General features: G+C 39.7%; 1 protein-coding gene across 1 annotated transcript in view; it reads right to left on the reverse strand.

Annotated features, from left to right (window-relative positions):
- GALNT9 (polypeptide N-acetylgalactosaminyltransferase 9) overlaps positions 1 to 18,771 on the reverse strand; it is a 161,602-nt gene that overhangs the window by 15,648 nt on the left and 127,183 nt on the right. Inside the window, exons 7-8 of the mRNA XM_052797384.1 lie at positions 4,965 to 5,150; positions 1,376 to 1,513 (exon numbers count right to left, since the gene is read on the reverse strand). Of these exons, the coding sequence (XP_052653344.1) occupies positions 1,376 to 1,513; positions 4,965 to 5,150 (324 nt within the window). The remainder of the gene's footprint in view (positions 1 to 1,375; positions 1,514 to 4,964; positions 5,151 to 18,771) is intronic.

Raw genomic sequence — 18,771 nt, forward strand, 5'->3', positions numbered from 1 at the left:
ATTAGATACTTGCATCACTAAACTTCCTGTTTGACTCAAGAACCTTCTATGTGACCACTCAACAGAAACAAACTTCTTTTTAGATCCCAGCTTGCTAACTGTCTGGTATAATTGACACAACATTGGCAGTTCTGCCAATGTTCTTCGCAGTTAACAGCCTTCTCGGAGCTGACAGTTACTAATAGCTCCTGTTGAATTTACTAAATGTCTTTCCTCAGTTACTGCCAGGGATAGTTATATTAGGATGCAAAGTGATATTATGCAATAAAACTTGCACTTTGTATCTATATCTGAAGTGCTCGACTTATTTTTATATGAAGTCAATCAAAAGGAACAGAAAGGAATAATGTCCATTTAGTTGTCTTGTGTGAAAATATATTGCCTTTGCATTTAATAGTAGTTCATGTAGACAATTAAAACAGAATCTTAAAAACATTATGCAGCAGGAGAGCTCCGAGAACTTCGCCCCAGTTCACAGTGATAAGTGACAGCGGTCCCTACATTGCAGGCATGTGATAGAGATTTAAAGAGTTACAGAAGGCATGTCTGACTCCTTTAAAGACTGGGGTCAAGCATATGTGGGAGTTTTGATTGGTTCACAGAAGAGAAAGAAATGATCCAGACAGCTGAGGTGAACTGATACGTCTACACATTTCCAGCACATTTGGATCCAGCATTTTATTAGGGTTAAGTAACCTATCCACTCAGCTATCTCTGAGTAGGTGTTCCAAGGTCTTCCTCAATACTGGTACACAAGTGCAAATGAAAATACAGCATCTGAGCACAAAGCAGCAAAATTCTTTTTCTTATAATGACTTTTTCATGCCGAGAAAAAGACCTCCCAAATGGTAGCCTCACCTCGTAATCTGAACAACAATATGTCCCTTTTTATCCTGAACAAGTAGGATTGCAAAAAGGAATTAATAAAGTTAATGTAATCCTTCAAATAGTCTGGCAAAACCCAAAAAAGGGATGGTTCTTTACCTAAAAACAATTCAGCAAACTCGACTGTTCTCATTAACTGTAATTATTTTAGCTCTCTTGACTGCTGATGTTTTCTTGATGACATCCGTGGCATCCTATTTGGGAAAACGATTACCTCAAATTTATGTTCTCAGAGCTGCTGTATTTTAAAATGAAAGCCAAGGAGATTGTGTATCATCATTAGCGAGAATGATTTCATCTGATATACTCCAGTGAGAGGGACAGTGCTTCTCAAAGCCACACTCCTTAGTGCTGATTAAAAGTAGGGGAGGGCATTTCTGTTGCTACTGCTGTGCTGACTTGAAATTGCTCTGTACATCCTGATACCCACCACTAAGATGAATGGACTGCTCTAATGCAGCCATGATGTATTTTCAAAGACATACAGTACCTCTCCATAAGTGACTGTATTATTATAAACCCTCATTTCAGGATAGACATTCTCCAAGTACCACTTAAAACTCCGGCACTGCAGTCGCTGTCGTAGAGCTATTCTTTCAGAAATGTCTCCAAAGTCAACTCCAGGGTTCTACAAAGCAGGAAGAGAATAAAGAAATTTCACTGCATTGACTTGTTTTCTTTACTGAAACAAAATTTGAGTTCATTTTGTATAGCAAGCTGTATTTCCCTCTCTTCTCTCTCTTTTGTACGCAGCAACTCATCAAACAGCTGCTGAGAGCAGACAATAAATATTAATGAAAGTCAGCGGAAAAAGAAGGAAAATAAACAAGCAAAACCCAAACATAAATCAAAATAATAAGAATACAATAAGAATGTTGTTACTTACAGCAATTCTAAATGTTTGCAATCAAACCTGAACTCCTTTGCTTTCAGATTTGTTAGGAATTTAGGCGGTGATTCTGATCTAAGATATGGCAGCTTGATCATGGTTTACTCTAGTAACAGCCTTGGGTATTCACTGATGTAAATGAGATCAGAACAGACCTGTTAAAACTTCAAAGCAGAGCTGCTCAAAAAGTCATTAAGCTCCATTAAACATTTGCAGAGACCAGCATTCAGTTTTTACTGGAACTGGAGCTCATTTGCAGACTTGAGGCATAAAATGCAGTTAAACTCAAAACCTTGTTTATAATTCTACTTCAGAATTTAATTCATGTTTAAATACAAATCCCATGAAAAACACAGGCTGGAAGAGTCAAATCAATATGATCACACCCAGCTATTTAAAAAATACCAGGTCCTAAGTTAGCGTCTGTTGATTTAAACTATTATAAATCATCACAGTTCAACATTAAGACAGTAAGAGTTACCTCATCTAAAAATCTTTTCCGACACTGCATAAATCAAATGGACTGAAACTGGGGAGTTTTGCGTGGATCTGTCTTGAGTGCCTTGTACACCTTTCCTCCAGAAAGATTTCTGTATGTTTTACAAATTATGTCTAATGCAGGGTCACGAGACAGCAGCAAATCTTAGCTCAGGGTTTATTAGAATCCCCAACAGATGCCCAGTTTTCAGGAGAGAATACAAGTGTAATACTGAACAGGTTTTTCTATTTGCCACATAAAGAGTTTGCTGTGCTCACTGCTGCTTGCTGAGGCATACTTTGTCATGAGCTCTCTATGCAGCATCCATTCAAATGAATGTTAATTTACGTACTACTTCAGGCTACATGGAAGGAGAGCAATTCTTGGAGGCACTCAGTACAATAAATCATTCAATATAAGATTCCTTTATCACTAAAATTGTCGAGGAATAGATCATAAGCAGGGCCATACCAAATATTTGGTTAACTAAAATAAAGCTATGCTGATCTGCTGCTGAAGGTTATAGGAATAGGATCTTGCAGATGTGTCCAAAGATCATCTGGTAATCAAGACACATATTATGCACAGCTCCTCAATAACTTGGAAGGGAGCAAGTTGTGAAAAAGATGATGAGAGTTACGAAAGGGTTAATTTGGATGGGGTTTGGTATGGGAGAAAACACATATTTTACTTCCCTCCTTTCTGCCCTATTCTAAAATGAGGCAATAGAGTGCCCTGCTTGCAGTGCCATTCCTACGGAACACAAGAGCAGGAAATAAAGCAGCTATGAAAATGCTGTGCTTACTTCTGTATTAGCTGCAGTCATCATGTGCGGGTTACAGTGCGCTGGTACAAGAATGAGGTGTCCACAGAATTCAGTATGTGGACATACTCTTTTTAACCAGGCAGTAAGGTTTCTAGTTCTCCTGCAGAAGGTTTTTTTTTATGGCTTGTAACAGTACACTACTACTTAGTAATCTAGTTTGAATACTACAGTGGAATAACTCTGTGAACACTACACTAGCTTCCTTTTCCTGAGCGCTAATGGGGTTATTTTTATGATGCACATTTTATCAATCAATTTATTTTATGGAAAGAAAATTTTAATCTTCAGTACTTCTGCTGATTTTATGTCTCTTAATGCAGATGTGCCTGGGTTTTTTTAAAGCACTGCTGTATAGCTCAGTGCAGAAAACCACATCAATAAGTAATCTCAGGGAGATTAAAGGAAATCATGTTTTGGTGTAAATGCTTATTTAAATACCTTGTATTTTCTCAGAATTCATTTGCAGACAGCATCAAGCAAACAAATTTACCAAGGTTACTTTTTCATCTCCTATTTGAAACTGACCATTTTATCAAATGCATGCAGACAGGGCCAAAATGCCCCTAAAAACTTAGATGGACACTGCTTTGTCTTCCTCCTACTATCACAGAAATCTTGTGTGGGAAATAAGTTATGCAGTATTGCCTTTTCTTAAGGCAAAATAATTCTCTGCAGTTACCTCTCATGCCAAAAGAAGTCACCAAAACACATCTTCATAGAGACCTTGCACAGAGTGTCCAATACTGAACAGCAGTAAGTGAAATTTGGACATGTGCAAACATCTGACATATTCAGACAACACATGGAGAAGAATGAAACATTGCTCCTTTAGGCATATGTATTTTCAAAACTACAACAGGAATGAACAAAAATGGGTTTTGATATATTACCTAGGTACCAAAGTGCAAGTAGATATTCAGGACACAGACTAAATCCAATGAAGTCTTTGACAAGACTTCTGTGACTGATGGACTCTAGGTCATAACTGAATATTCACAAAGACACTGCTGGGCCGGCATATTTTCCTGTCCTGATAGGAACATTCCTGTTTCCATTTACTTCAATCAGGTCTGGACAAACCCCTCATATAAGGGTTAATAAACCATCATTACCTACAGATCAGAGTATGTGTCCCCTCAGCTGCTCTCCCTGTGCCCCTTCGCATGAATAATTTGGATGCAAACACCACTAAAGAATACAGCAGCAGTCAGCTTCCACCTGACTGGGATATAACATACATCTCTTCTGTACGAGAATTATGCTCAGTGGAGATGTAGCATGTGATATACTTACAGAATAAAGTGATAAATTGAACCTACAGTTTATCTAATATTTATATTACATGGATTCCTAGAGGCCCCCACATGCCATCTACAATTCGTATGCAGAGTAAGAAACAGAATGTTGCATTCTCTCCACATTGCAACTCTCAGCCTGTAGACAATAAAGCTAGTTAATGTGTGATTCTTTTATCGCATACTTTGTTTTTTATGCTGGTGAGGCCTACTGAGTCTCACAATGAATGATGATATTTATTTATGGACATTTCTGTAGTCCTCACCACAGCATATGAACACCTCAAAGTTTAATGGCATCCCAAATTAACGACTTCTTCTGAGGAAGCACATAAACCTGTAACATCGTGCTCTAGTTAAATTATAAATCTGTGTCACTGCTCCTGAGCGTACAACAAAACTTACACTGAGGAAGCAAGTTTATATGGCAGAACTCTCCGTATTAAGCACGCACCAGCATGAAAGCACTCTTCCCCGTAAGCTTAGCCCACTTTGTACAACTGTACTAATATCCATCACCTCAAAGAGCTAACTAGGAACAGCCATCCACGTTTCCGCCTCTGTTCAGGAGAGAACGTGACCCGTACTTACTGCCATGGGGATGTTCCACGCCATGTAAACATGCGACTTGAAGTCATCCATCCAGACCTCAGCAGCCCGCAGGGCATTGCGCTTTGCATAGTAATCAATGTCGTTGTTGTAGGGTTTCTTTGTGCGTTCAATATGTGCCACACGAGAACAGGGTAACACCTCCATGCTTCCTCCGCACTGCCAGACCTGGGAGAGTTGGAGGAAAAACAATTACATGATTTTTTTTTTAAATTTCTTTTTTCCTTTTTAAGGCAATAAACTGCTTCTTTTCAGATGCTGCATATAGAGTGTTCCCTAGTCGGAGATGGATACTATCTAACGATTCAGAAGGATCGCCCGATTTACCTTCTCTGGGGGTGAACCCCCTCTCTCTGCGCATTGACTACAGATGAGTCTGAGGTGAATGCAGCTGGCTGTGTTAGGTACATAAGTTTAGATGCCATAAATATCCAAGTAATGGCCCCATAATGTCATTTTTCTTGGAACCATTAGGCGGAAGACAAATTATAAGGTGGTAACCTCTATCATAGGGACTAATTTAACCTAGTGCTTGTTACTGAAACTTCAACAAAAATCAGTTATATCATCTGGCTGTGTTTGGCACTATATACGTGGGGGTTACTGTATCAGCTCTCCAAATCAACTAACAAACTTTTAATAGTTTAAATTTAACTGCCAGAAAAATCTGATACACATTTAGTGTACATAAGCATCTCAGATGACTTATTCCACACCAGAGCCTTTTATGTGGGGATTTGAACATTACCTTTGGGAAACAGGAGGAACAAATTATCCACATGCACAATACCAACAGAAAAAGCATGGAAACACACTTATTTTCTCATTATGGAAACTTAGACTTTGATAGTGAGGCAGTCAATTATTCTTTTCTTTTTCTAATCTAGTCCTTGCAGGCTTCACTGATTTTCAGCACAGCAATTCTCCTTTCACAACCACACTTTGCCCTACCTTCAGTAAGAAACAAGCACTGACTTACCTGGTACAGGACATCCCATGGAACTTTTAGCCAAGAATAAGACACAAGTCTTAGCACAGGATGCCTTGGTAAATCCGTCCATTAATCAAAATGTGCATTTATTTAGCAACAGAGGTTACTCCCACACTTGGCAGTAGATGTGAGCACAGCAGACGCATTTCTCACCCAGTGCTCCTACAACCTCTCAGCCGCAGCCAGGCAGCAAGCAAAGGAGAAACCTCTGGTGCAACTATCCTGTATACCTTTACCTGCAACCCAGTCACATAAGAAGCAACACATGACCACTTATGAGTTGATGAAGATAGATAAAAGGGGCTGAGTGGAGACTGTATCACCCACCCTTCCCAGACACCACCATACCCATACCATGCAATTTTTTCCTGTCGATTATTTACTGTCTGAACTCCGTGGTGGGAAATAAAGAGGACTTGTCTCTTTGAATCAGTGAGATTAGGAATGATTCAGGGTGAGTGAAACTTACACGTTTCAGTTCCCTCAGGTCTGCACCTAGTACTATAGTCTAGCTGAAATAAATAAAAAATATTAAAATATAAGCAATGATCCATTGCTTTCCAAGGCTGCCTTTTACTGAGCATAAGAGCTCACTTCCAGACAAGGTGCACTCCAGAACAATACTGGGGCAGTTCACCTAACCTGCCTTCTCAGGGACAAAGATAAATTGCTTGGGAAGTGGCAGATGAAATCTTTCCCCCCAGTTTGGCTTTTTTTTTTTTTTTTTTTTAAATACTTTGTTAGGTAATATTTATTTGCTGCTTTCCAAACAGTTCTGTAGTAAATCACTGGCCACTGGAATTTGCATTTGATAAATAAAATACACTGAAAAAACACACTGCTCATAAATTTGGACTGACAAATGCTGAAGGTTTCCAGTGCAAAGGCGAAGTGCTACAAAAAAGAAAGGAATTAATTGATTTTCATGATCAGAAAGGGAAATGAGCAGTATACTTTAGTATACTGCTATTTGCCCAAACCATCCTAGAAGTCAGCTATTTAATGCACAGCACATTTTTCTTTCTCTTGATATGGCTAATGACCTTGTAATTTTTATTTATATATTTTGGTACCAAAGGCAAATACATTATCTGAGCAACAGATTTATTTCCTTCAAATGCCAGTGCTCATGCAAACCTGAAAAGAAAAAGGTACTAAACTGCAACATTAAAGGAAACAGTTTAGCTCATCTGTAAATTCAACACAAACAGTTATTTATCAGCGATAAATTCTCCCCAGATGAAATCCACAGGGAACTCAGACACCTGGCTTTGAAGAAAACACAACAAAAAAAGGCAGCAGCAGCCTCAGGCCAGATAATGCTCACCCTGTCAGCCAGGATCTTTGGTGCTCAGCAGTCAGCGTGAATTTGCACTGTGGTGTGACCGCCCCATCTGCAGCCGTCTAGATTGCTTTACATTTACATTCAGTCACTCCTTTCCCCTACCCCTCAGTCCTGTTTTGCTCTTTAAAGAGACAAAACTTGCTGAAGAGTAGGAAGGAAGGAAACAGCCAGGAAGTAATAAAGGAAATTTGGCTTCCTATGAAGATGCTAATTTACCCCAAATTACTTGTTTTTTCTGGGAATATGTGACTTTTAACACCAGTGGGAGATGTTTCCCAGGGTAAGGATGGGATTTTCAATCCCAAAGAAAGAGAACTGGATGTCCAGTGTATGGGGTGAGGAGGCAGTTAGATAGTTGTGTATCATCAGGTGTACATCATTGTGCCAGCATTTCTCCACATCCCAGATAAATGCCATGGCTGCTCGACTATGGGTCATTTCTTTTCAGGCCAGACAAGGTCTCCTGTTTCACTTCATAAGGATTAGTTGCTGTCCAATGGAGCATGGACATGCCTCTGCATCCCCACACCCTTCCAGTGCACTGCTAAGTATAGAGTGAAGCTCGTCCTCTCCCTTTCCAGTCCAATGATTACTTAATCTTACACAAAATGAAAGAGTTTCAGTAGTACAACCAAGCATGGGCACCCAAAACCAGCCAAGATCCCAGTAGTTAAGAGCAGTCAAGTGAGGTTTAGATGAAGACTCAAGACTTGTGTCTGAATCAAGAGGATGGGGAGGTTTAGCAGCACCCTCTCCCTGCTGGACACAGAATTGAAAGACATGCGTGGTTCAGAAAACCATTGCCTGTCTGCCTCTAACTGCAAGAAGTCTCTGAAATACAATGAAGGATGAAAGAATGAGGAAAGTTTTACTGCATGAAACAGATAGAGAGGTGAGTCAGTGGCTGCCTCTAAAACCGGTTGATTCTCCTCCTCTTTTCATCTTCAAAACTGTATTTAATGACCCATTTTAACAGTAGTAAACAATCCATTTCTTCCCACATCTATCTATGAAATTATGCCAGAAAAATAATTGCATGTATCTATATAGCATTTATCAGGCAGAGTTCTTAAAGTGCCTTACTATGGGAAGCAAACTGTTTCTACCTGTGAGCATACAATGATGCCCAAGTCCCTCCAAATTGACATGTTTCAGGCAATCAGAGGAAACCAACTTCCATAACTATGACTCGTCTTCTGCGCTAACAACACATTTCCAACCTGAGTAATTCCTCTCACACTCTGTTGCCAGCATTAACTGTGTGTTTCAAGGTTCATTTACTGAGAACGTGGAAGTTGAACGGTCTTTCTGAGCCGGTCTCTATGAGGGTGCACATCACCAAAAAGCAAACTCGGCCTTCTGTTCCCCCATGGAGAGGCAAATCCCCAATAATAAACTTTGTTTCCGACATCACAGCATGCTCTCATCAATTCTGTATTAGAGGGCAACAACTGGGGCAATAGCCCAGGCTCCACTGAAGGTAAGGTAGATAGAGGTTCAAAAGATGCCCTGGGCAGGGCACAGAAGTAGCTCCAGCTGATAAGCAGCAGCAGCAGAGAAGCAAACAGGCTGCTGCTTTGTGTGCTCCTCGACTTGGCACAGCTGCTACAGCCCAAGGATTCGGCTTTGCCTCCGCGAGCATCGCACTGTGCAACGTTTTAAGACATGATCAAGTAATTCCAAGAGACACTCAATTTATTTGCTAATTGTAGTTAATTTCTAATTTCAGTATTGCTCTTTAGGCTGCTATAAACAAAATTGATAGCAATATAAATGTTACCATAACCGTGTTACCTTAGCATTTTTACTGCTAATTATCTCAATCAACTTTTCTATAAACAGACATATTAAGTATTAAGAAGAACAAGTACCCACATCGGGGTAAATTACAAACTGAATGATAATGTTCATGGTTTGCGCTACAATGATTTACTGGCACTAATTATTAGCTCTTCCTGTACACCTGAGATATAGCTGTCCTACAGAAAAGTGTTTACCATTTATTATACAGTAGTCAATTGGACATAATATTGTATGCATCAGAGAAAAACTGAGATGAGACAGTGTCTTGTCTACCATGACCTAAACTGCACATCATCCAAAGTTCTCTGAATGCAGGTTAGGTACATGATTTGAAAAGGCTAATAAATTGCTATGCTCTAACTCTTGCCAAACAAGAAGAAATTTTCTGACAAAATACACTTTCCACAAGTATTTGTTGCTGAAGGTCCAAAGTATCATTTTTAATAGAATTTTAAAAAAATACTAGTTTCTAAAATAAAAAAAAAAAAAATCCAGAAAATGTCTGTCTGGGTTTTTTTTGGATGAAATTATTAGAATCCTAAAAAGGAAGTACAGTTTCAAAGAAAAAAAAGGAAACCAAAGGAAAATAAAAAGGAATCAAACAAAGAAACAAAGGGACAATACCCCACTTCCTCCCCCCAAATAAAAAGGAAACCAACAAAAAAAAAAAAAAGGAAGCCAACAACAAAAAAAAAAGGAAACCAACACTTGTGGCCAAAATCCAGGTGTTTTGGGAAGGAGGAAGGGAGGTGAGGTAAAGTAAAATGTAAAATTCCATCAATCAAAAACGTCAAACAACAAGCCTGGTCATTGTTGAAGCAGGACGTAGAGCTGGCTGGACTGCTGGGCTAATCAGTTCCTAAGTCATGGCAATACAGAGAGGGAACATTGCTGACATGGCCTCCAGCTCTGCAGGTGAGACCTATTTCCAATAGTGTCATGCCCTGCTGAGTGAATGTCAGAGCGCAAAAACATCATGGGATTTAATACTCGGGTGAGCCATTTGCAACAGGGTAACTGCAGCTCCCAAGACGCTCACACTGATTACAGCTCTTTACTCTCCATGGACTTAGTACTCCCTAAATGGAAAAGCACCCCACATTACCTTCAGCCAATCTGTTTTTTTGAAAATATATGTTTACTGACTAATGAGTGAAAGGATTCGTGCCAAAAATGGCAATGAAATGCCAATATTTTGTGGCCATTCTTATGCATGCTTTTAGGAATGTCAGGAGAAGGGGGTGCCTGCAATCTACAAGTAACTAATAATAGAGATTATTCATTGTTTCAGTCAAAAACCCCAAACATACAGCTTCACAAGTTAATGTATGACATTATTTTGTACACTAAGCCAAGTGTACAGGGTTATTTAATTTGGTACAAATGATCTCAGTAAAAGCAAAATCAGTAGGTAAAAATAAAAATGGCATTGGTATGAAGGCATAGCTGAGGAGACAGTTAACTCTCTTAACTTAGAAAACTTAGACTGGAAAGAAAGATCACGAGCCTTAAGAACTTTGCATCCCGCTGTGAATTTTGCAGTTTAAACACCTCGGTGCTCCGTGAGAGAGAAAAATAAAAGTTTCAGACTCTCTGTTGCAACTACTTTTTCCATCAAATACACCTTTGATTCAAGCAGCTGTAGAGATGAGGTATCCAAGAACATGTAATAGTAGAAAGGAGACCTCAGCGTGTGGGGGATTTGCTTCCAAATAATTACCCTCTGCTAACAATTTCACAGCCTCTTTTAACCGACACACGGGTTCTGTCCATTGGTCTGAACACTGCAAGTTTACAGATGCCAAAGCAGCTCCAACACAGAGCGAACCAAACATTTGCAACACGTTGGTCTCCACCTCTTTTAAAACCAGCTGAGTAAACATTGGCTCACTTTTCCAAAAGAGAGCTGGGATTAGTCCTGCTCTCTAATAATACAGAAAATCAAGCAATTAATGAAATTTGCAATAATCTTAGACTTTGAGCGCATTTTTCATAGTTGGCAAGCTCTCTGGAGGTGGTGCCAGAAGGGACTATTACTGTACAACTTGCAATTGTGTCATAGCAGCTTTATGCTTTACCTGATTCCAAGAACCTGCAGGTATTTCAGTGGTCCTTTGCTGAAAGCAATAATCACTGTCTACGTCTTCCAGCAGTAAGAAAACGGAAAGAATCAGCTTCAAAACATGCATGTGGCAGCAGGGTCCCCCCATTTCTAATATGCCCAACAGAGCATGTTACCTGGCATTTCTGCAGCGGCTTCTGCCAGAGGCAGCACTTCAGAGGTGGATGTTCAGCACATCCTGAAATGAAACCCTTATGCTAGAACTGGACTCTGATGTTCTATAGCAACAGTTCTGAACTCCACCTGAGCAGCACTTCATAGAAGTAGCCTTTCAGATTTCAGACTTTCTTTTCTTTGTGAAGGCAACAGAAGGGATGGAGGAGTTTTTAAAGCAGCTCCGATATCCCTGTTTTATGATATCCCAGCGTGGGAATTCTTAAAGGTCAGGGATCTCAGGTTTTCTTCAATTTTCAAAGCAAAGCCTACCAGAGACAGATGTCTTCTAGACTACCCACACACACCTACGCAGGACTGGAAAATATTTTCCTATCACGAAAGAATTTCCACATGTTTCGGAAATTTTGCTGACCTAAATTGTCAAGAATGACATCAATCTTAAATGTTTTCACTAGTTGAAACATAGGCTCTTTGCCACCTCCATCTTCCTCCCCCCCAAAAAACCTACCCCCAAAATGTTTTTCTTAAACTGAACCACTGATGATTTTCAGAAGATCTGTTTGGTGTTAAAAGATTTTTTAATATAAACATATTTCAATCTGAAAGGTCAGTTTAAACTGAAAACCCAAACCTTTGTTGCAAAAATAGCAAAACGCAATCTTTTGACAACATTAAAAAAAGGTATTTCTTCTCATTTAGAAATTTTGCCAAAGCACAACCTTTTCCACAGAAGTATTTTTATTTTAATTTATCAGCTGGAAAAGCCTCAAAAGCCTACCTGCCCATCAAACTTTAAGGAGGCCAGTAGGCTCACAGCCCTTCTCAGACTGCTTGTGGCCTGGAGATAAAGATGCCTTAAATCACTGCGACAGACCACCCAAATGACAGCATCTGACAAAGTGATTAAATTGTGGTTTCTCAAGGTGAAAAAAGTCTAAGTACTTTCTGGCAAAAGTTGCAATACCTGAAGGGCAGAAGGACACGCAACCCAGGTAGTAAATTCACAACAGCAGGCACCACTGGGCCCTTCTCAGTTCTTTTAACATCATTGTGTAAAATAAAATCCATGTGTACAGCAAAGTTACAGGAAAATTCCTACTCTGATGAAGTCAAACAGAAAGATAATGCTTAACATTAAAAACATGCATAGGAAGGTGATACTGTCATTTTGGCCTCACTCTCTCCAGCCAGCCATGGACCAACAAGGTCTGAATCGTAAGGGATTCTTCAAAGTAAATTTGAAACATGACAATAAGATCCTTTCCTATCTGAAACACGGGAGCTCTCTAGTTATCCTCCAGTCCTTAATCGATGTGGCAACTCTTCTAGTGCCTACTCTAGAAACAAAAAATTAGCACGAATATAGCACACATATGGCTCTTGCATCTCTGATATTGACAATTTACATAGTTCACTGAAAACAGATTTTTCAAAGTAATTTATAGCCTGACATTTTCTTTTTTTCTAATGGGGTTTTATGGATATTCTTTCTTCCACGTATTCTCAGTGCCGACTAGAGAGTCATATTTAATCAGATGTGCTAGATAAAGTGCTCTCTCTCTGTTTTTCACTTCACATAGGAAGCTGTTAGAAACTAGGGAGCTGTTGTAATCAACACGTCATATGGAAAATTTAATCACATGGTCTCGTTTTGTTCATCAACTACATTTTTATCACGATCTTTAAAGGCAGCCATAATTATTGTTTAAAAAAGACCCAGCTCTGAGTTTTCAAAATAGCCTGTGCTATTTAATGGTCCACTTATAGAGCAAAAATCTTTCCACATTGGGACAAAACAGCTTACATCAGAGAGACTTTTAGCTGCCAAAAAAAGAGTTGAAAAAAGGAAGAAATCACATCTCAAGATCCACAGATGATATGTTTTGTCAAAGATTTCAGGATAAACTTCTGACCAATGCTTGCAAATCACAGGACCCGAAAGGGTCCTTGCTTGACTGATCATGACATTGTCTCTATTACAATCCCTACCTTTTTGGTTTCAACTCCTGCTAACAGCGGTTTAGAGATAATCTGCTAATAGCAGATATATAGGGAGTGTGATGAAATCTCACACATAAAAGCTAATTCTGTCACTACGATAGTCTTATTAACGTAGGTGTGTAAATACCTAGCCCCCAATGCTTTTGCTGCCCTGTAAGGCTTGGGAACATGCAGCAGTGTTCATGGACTATTGACTTTGGAGGGTTGAATTTCACTTGGGGCTCTCCTCATGGTTTTTTTCCTGGCTCCTGCAGCATGAACTTAATTTGGAGACAGAAGTGTAGATATGGAGGATAGAGCAGACGCAGTCATACGAGTCTTTAGTATATGTTTGGCACTAGTATTATCTCTTCACGATGATGATGATGATGATGATCATTATTATTATTATTTCAGTTGCCCCAACAATGAATACTTGGAAGCTAGCTGCTTCTCCAAAAACTATTATGATAAAGTTCAAGGGTGTGTTGTTAGATCCTCTTGCGGAGTCATCTAATGTGAAGTTTCATGGCAGATTCAAAATGGCACCTTTTCTTTGTAGGAGAGTAAAACAATTATTTCATTGATACTTCGTTAGCCTTTAAAATTTGTTAGAATTGATTAGAGGTTGACCTCTTCGTTTTGTTCCCTCTGGTTTTTCTAATATTTACAGATGAATTGCTTTCAGAGAAAAAAGGCAGTGTTCTTACAATGAGACACTCAACTGATGCACATTTTTTTAAATTTCTTTGGTGGCTTTTCAGTAGCAAATTTAGAGGTTGTCCTTCACATGTTTCTTAGGGGTTACACAGAACCTTAAGCCATGTAAGATCTGAGATGTAACAATAGTAAGAAGATAAAACCCTTCTGTTAACCTTCTTACAGAAGAAACTAGATAAGCATGAAGAAATTGAAACATTTTCTAGAAAAACTCGCACTCAGCAACTGCTGTCTTGCTGTAAAGATAAGCTTTGTGTGTAAAGAACGAAGTCCGATAAATTAATAGACTAGGTGCTATGGGAGGGAGAAGATAGGATTTAAAATGATATTAAAAATGTCCCATATACTTTAACCACTAATCTGATCTCCATAAACCCACATTTTGCACAATTTTTATGAAGGATATTGCACCTTTGAAAAAAGCATGTCTAGGGAAGAAGCTTATGATTTTATGCGTGAAGTTGAATTCCCTTCTGAAAGGAAAATTCCAGACTCTCTGAAATGTCTTGGTGATGGGGGCTGGAAATTACAAAAAAACCTTCAGAGAAACAAGAGCTTCAAGGCTACCTGTAGTATGCAACACTGCATAGGCCATGCTTTACATATGGATTTCAAATATGCATTAACTGGCATGGCAAAGACTGAAATATCAGTCCAAACCAAGGTGGTTCAGGAATTCTTGTTTGCTGCTAGGAAATTCATCTATAACTGCAGCAATACTGGTCAAAGACCACCTGCTCTGATAAGACTGTTTCCTGAGGAGCTGGTGAGAAGGCTTCACAGCCAAGCGAAGCATAGCAGGAATTAAGCGCAAGACCGAAATGATGGCAAAATGCAGCCAGGTCTGTACTCAAATTTTAGGAGAGCTTATGCGGATACCAGACTTCCATCACTGGGCTCTGGAGCCTGCTCCTCATTCCCAATCCTGAGCTCCTAGGATTCACATGGCTGCAAAGCAGAACCTGCTTCTGGCGATCATGACATCTACCTTTGCCGGCACAAGTTCCCTGGATGCCTGCCTGCTTTGGGGTACCTGCCCAAAAGAGGCACCAGGAGAATTACCCAGACACTCCACTGATTCGGACTGATCCAGCTGCAGCAATGTACCATGTGCCACGCAGGGGACAGTGGCTCACCCCTCTGCTGAAGGCATGATGTCAGCATGTCCCTCAATGGAAAAGGATGTGGTAGATGATCTGTTGGCCCCAGAAAGCGCTGAGGGAGCAGAATTTGGGGAGATGGCAGCTTAACAGGTAATAACAAAAAAGGCAACATGGCAGGCATGGTGTATAGCAAACATTGGTACATTCTGTATTGCTGACCTTAGGTGCAGATAAGCACTGTTTATCTACCATCAACCTCAGTGACATCATTGCTTAGGGATGGCATTAGGCTATGACAGGAGAAGCAGCACCGAGGAATGGGAATAGAGAGAAAGGACAGCCTATCTAAGGGCAAGTTTTTAAATTTCAAAGACTTGTTTTTCTTAGCAAATGAATGAATGTTGGCACCTCAAAACACTCCAGGAGATGTTAACAGCTCCTATCACGTAAATGACAGGCATAGAAAAGAGATTGCTTTGAGGCACACCCTTAAACTTCATAGACTAGAGATAAGAACTTTCTCTGAATTCTCCTCAAGTCTGAAAGAGGCTGCAGATATGTTCTTCTGCTCTAATACCAGATGTGTTGGTTTTTGCAAGCCCCAGCCATTTTTCCTTGTATAAAGTAAATTCAATTTCGTATCTCTAATTTCGTTTGGTAATTATCCCACGCAAATGCTTCTCATAACATATTCCTTAAGAATGCATTTGATGAGAATAATTTTCTGCCTTCTTACAAATTTACTCAACCTTTTTCCAAATCAATAGAACTGCTATCAGTCATTTCTGCAAATCTGTCAGCACAGACTCAGTTTGTACCGTAACTGTTAAAATTCAACAAATTGGCCTTGGAAAAATACAATCCACACAGGGTGCATGAAACGGCATTAAAGACCAGCCCATCATCCTTGTTCCTCACTTCTCATTCATGTGATTGCTTTAGGTTGTTTCTTCTCACTTATCCCAAAAGACCATAGAGAAAATCTCCCTCTAAATTCAAGTCTCGGCAAGGGATAAAGACATACGTACATTAAGCCTACATCAGAAAATTGGCAGCTGAGCTCCTGCAACATTTAAGTTCTTAGGAAAATACCTGTTTTGCCAGACTCTGAGCTTTACTAACGTGCACCAAACCACCAAATAATGCTGACTAGTGAATTCCAAAGCTTCTCCTGAAACACAAGCAGCAGTATACTAGCTGCCATAGTCCAGTGCTCACTTGGACACTACTTAAAAGAGGCTCAGGACTAGATCAGCTGAGCATAGCGCAGCAGTCCAAACCAGGTTGAAGCACACTGCCAGGTGCCAGGAGAAGATTAGCAAGAATACTGAAGGTCAGAGTAGGGATGCCTTGCCTGACATGTGGAGGTGTTCACATGACACTTCCATAACAGTCTCTTGAAGAGTACAAAACTAACGCACAGAGAACAGAACTGGGACACTTTCTAAAAAACATCACTGATAAAATAGCTGCATTGACCACACTTGTCATTGCTGTCTCAATTTCCACTAACATATGTCAAGATCAGTATATTCTCAATCATTCAGCTACTCAATCACTGCCTGAACAAACTGAGAGGCATTCAACCTATTAACCATGCTGATACTTGTAGTACAGCTTTCTAAACATTTGACTTCCTATTGGAAAATCTTACCTAAAAATAGTAACTGGCACTTAGTCATTATATGCCTTTGGCCCATTAGCAGTTTCATTCCATTGAGGTTTACAAGGCTTTGTATTAACAAAAATCAGTCCTTCAGATAACGTAGCAGGGCACTGTGTTTTTGATCTGAGGCCAGTTCCACCCTTGCCCTAGCCAGGGCTGTCACCTCTGGACACTGTTCATAAACTGACAACTCCTTCAGAAATCAACTTTTCTTCAAGAAACTCATCTCCTCAGTAGGGAAAAAAAAAAAAAGTGGCAAGTACAGAGGAGCAGATTTGGTTAAATCCCATAGCATGAACTAGTTTAAACTCATCTCTGAGATAGAGCTAAAGCCAAAGATTGTCATATTTAGATGGGGTTTGTATGCACCTAGTTTAGGTTCAGGTTTGGGCTTTGGATCTGTGGTCAAATGAAGACAGTCTTTGAGCTTTTGAGGGGAAGAGTTTTATGTTTCAGCCCCCTTCCCATTTTAATTTGATATCTTGGGTGAACAGGGATTATTTCCTCTGACTAAATTAAAGCAGAAATTGGACCTCCAACCCAGAAGCAAAATTAAAAGCCTTAGCCAAAGCCAGGTCCTAGAATTAAAACACCCACACTTGAAACCTCTGGGGTTGGTCTATTCATAACGCCAAATTTTGGATTTAAACTTTTTGAACTCAGAAAGAAAACAAGAGGAAAAAAGTTATACAGCAAGTTTGGAGTCATATACATCAGTCCATGTGGCAGCTGAATTGTGGAATCACAGAATGGCTGAAACTGGAAAGGACCTCTGGAGGTCATCTGGTCCAACCCCTCCTGCTCAAGCAGGACCACCTACAGCCAGTCGCCCAGGAACATGTCCCAGCAGCTTCTGAATATCTCCAATGCTGGAGACTCCACAACATTTCTGGGCAACTTCTCAACATTTGTCTCAACAGTCTGATTTCAATTATCTGCCTTCAAACTGGCAAATGAAATGGTGTTCACACTATTTAGGGTGCCTATCCTAGTATGTCTGGGAGATAAACTACTTTGCAGAAAGGGCAGACAGCAAGTGTGTAACTCAAAGACACCTTTTCTAACAGGCAAGCAAACACATTAGCCTAAAACTAGGCAGAACCTCCAATAACATCTCCCTTCAGTTGTTACCTAAGCTAAGCCAGGATGAAGGTAAAAGGCAAAAGTTGTTCAACTTTTCTTTTTTCCCAAAGTGAGTTCTCAGCTTTCTTGTGTAATACCATTAGTTCACACTTTCAGTCTTTTACTAAAGAAATAATACTTACTGTGTGTTCAACCTTCAGTAAGAAGGCTGAAATATGATAACATGCTTCCTGGCATTTTAGCTGAGACCACAGGGAGGAAGAATAAAGAGTGGGATTTATTGATGCTTCCATTAGAATAAAGTCATTCTTGAATAAGAAAATATTGAAACAGACTGTCTAATGAAGTGATCACAAAGGGTCTTTTCAAAGGACCCTAAGTGGAATCATCCTGATTTGTTTTCTCTTTCCACAACAGCCCTTTAAATGATCTTTGCATATTGTCTGCACTAAATCCTGCAGGGTTGCTATTTCATTTTAAAGAAAAAAGCTTTTAGGCTGCAAGGGATTCATTCAGTGAGAGCTATTATGCTTATTGTGACTCTGCTGCAGAGCCAAGGGATTTACTATATGCTCATTAGATCCTGCTTTGTTCCAAAACAATCTTTTACAATGCAAATTTTAGCGTGCTGATCTACTTAGAATAACACTTTCAAAAAAAGGCAATTAAAGTAAAAGCTTCTTCTAATGCAGAAACACTACAAATTCAGATTAATTACTAATATTTTAGACCATGAAGACATCTGGTGTCTCAGCTTAAATTCAGCTTTGAACATGGTTACGAGAAGTCACAAGGACTCAGTGTTATGGGAACAAAGCAATACCGTGGACGGTCACAGAGCTCAGAGGCCACATTATAA

Source organism: Harpia harpyja, chromosome 9 (assembly GCF_026419915.1).
Source record: "Harpia harpyja isolate bHarHar1 chromosome 9, bHarHar1 primary haplotype, whole genome shotgun sequence".
Taxonomy (NCBI): Eukaryota; Metazoa; Chordata; class Aves; order Accipitriformes; family Accipitridae; genus Harpia; species Harpia harpyja.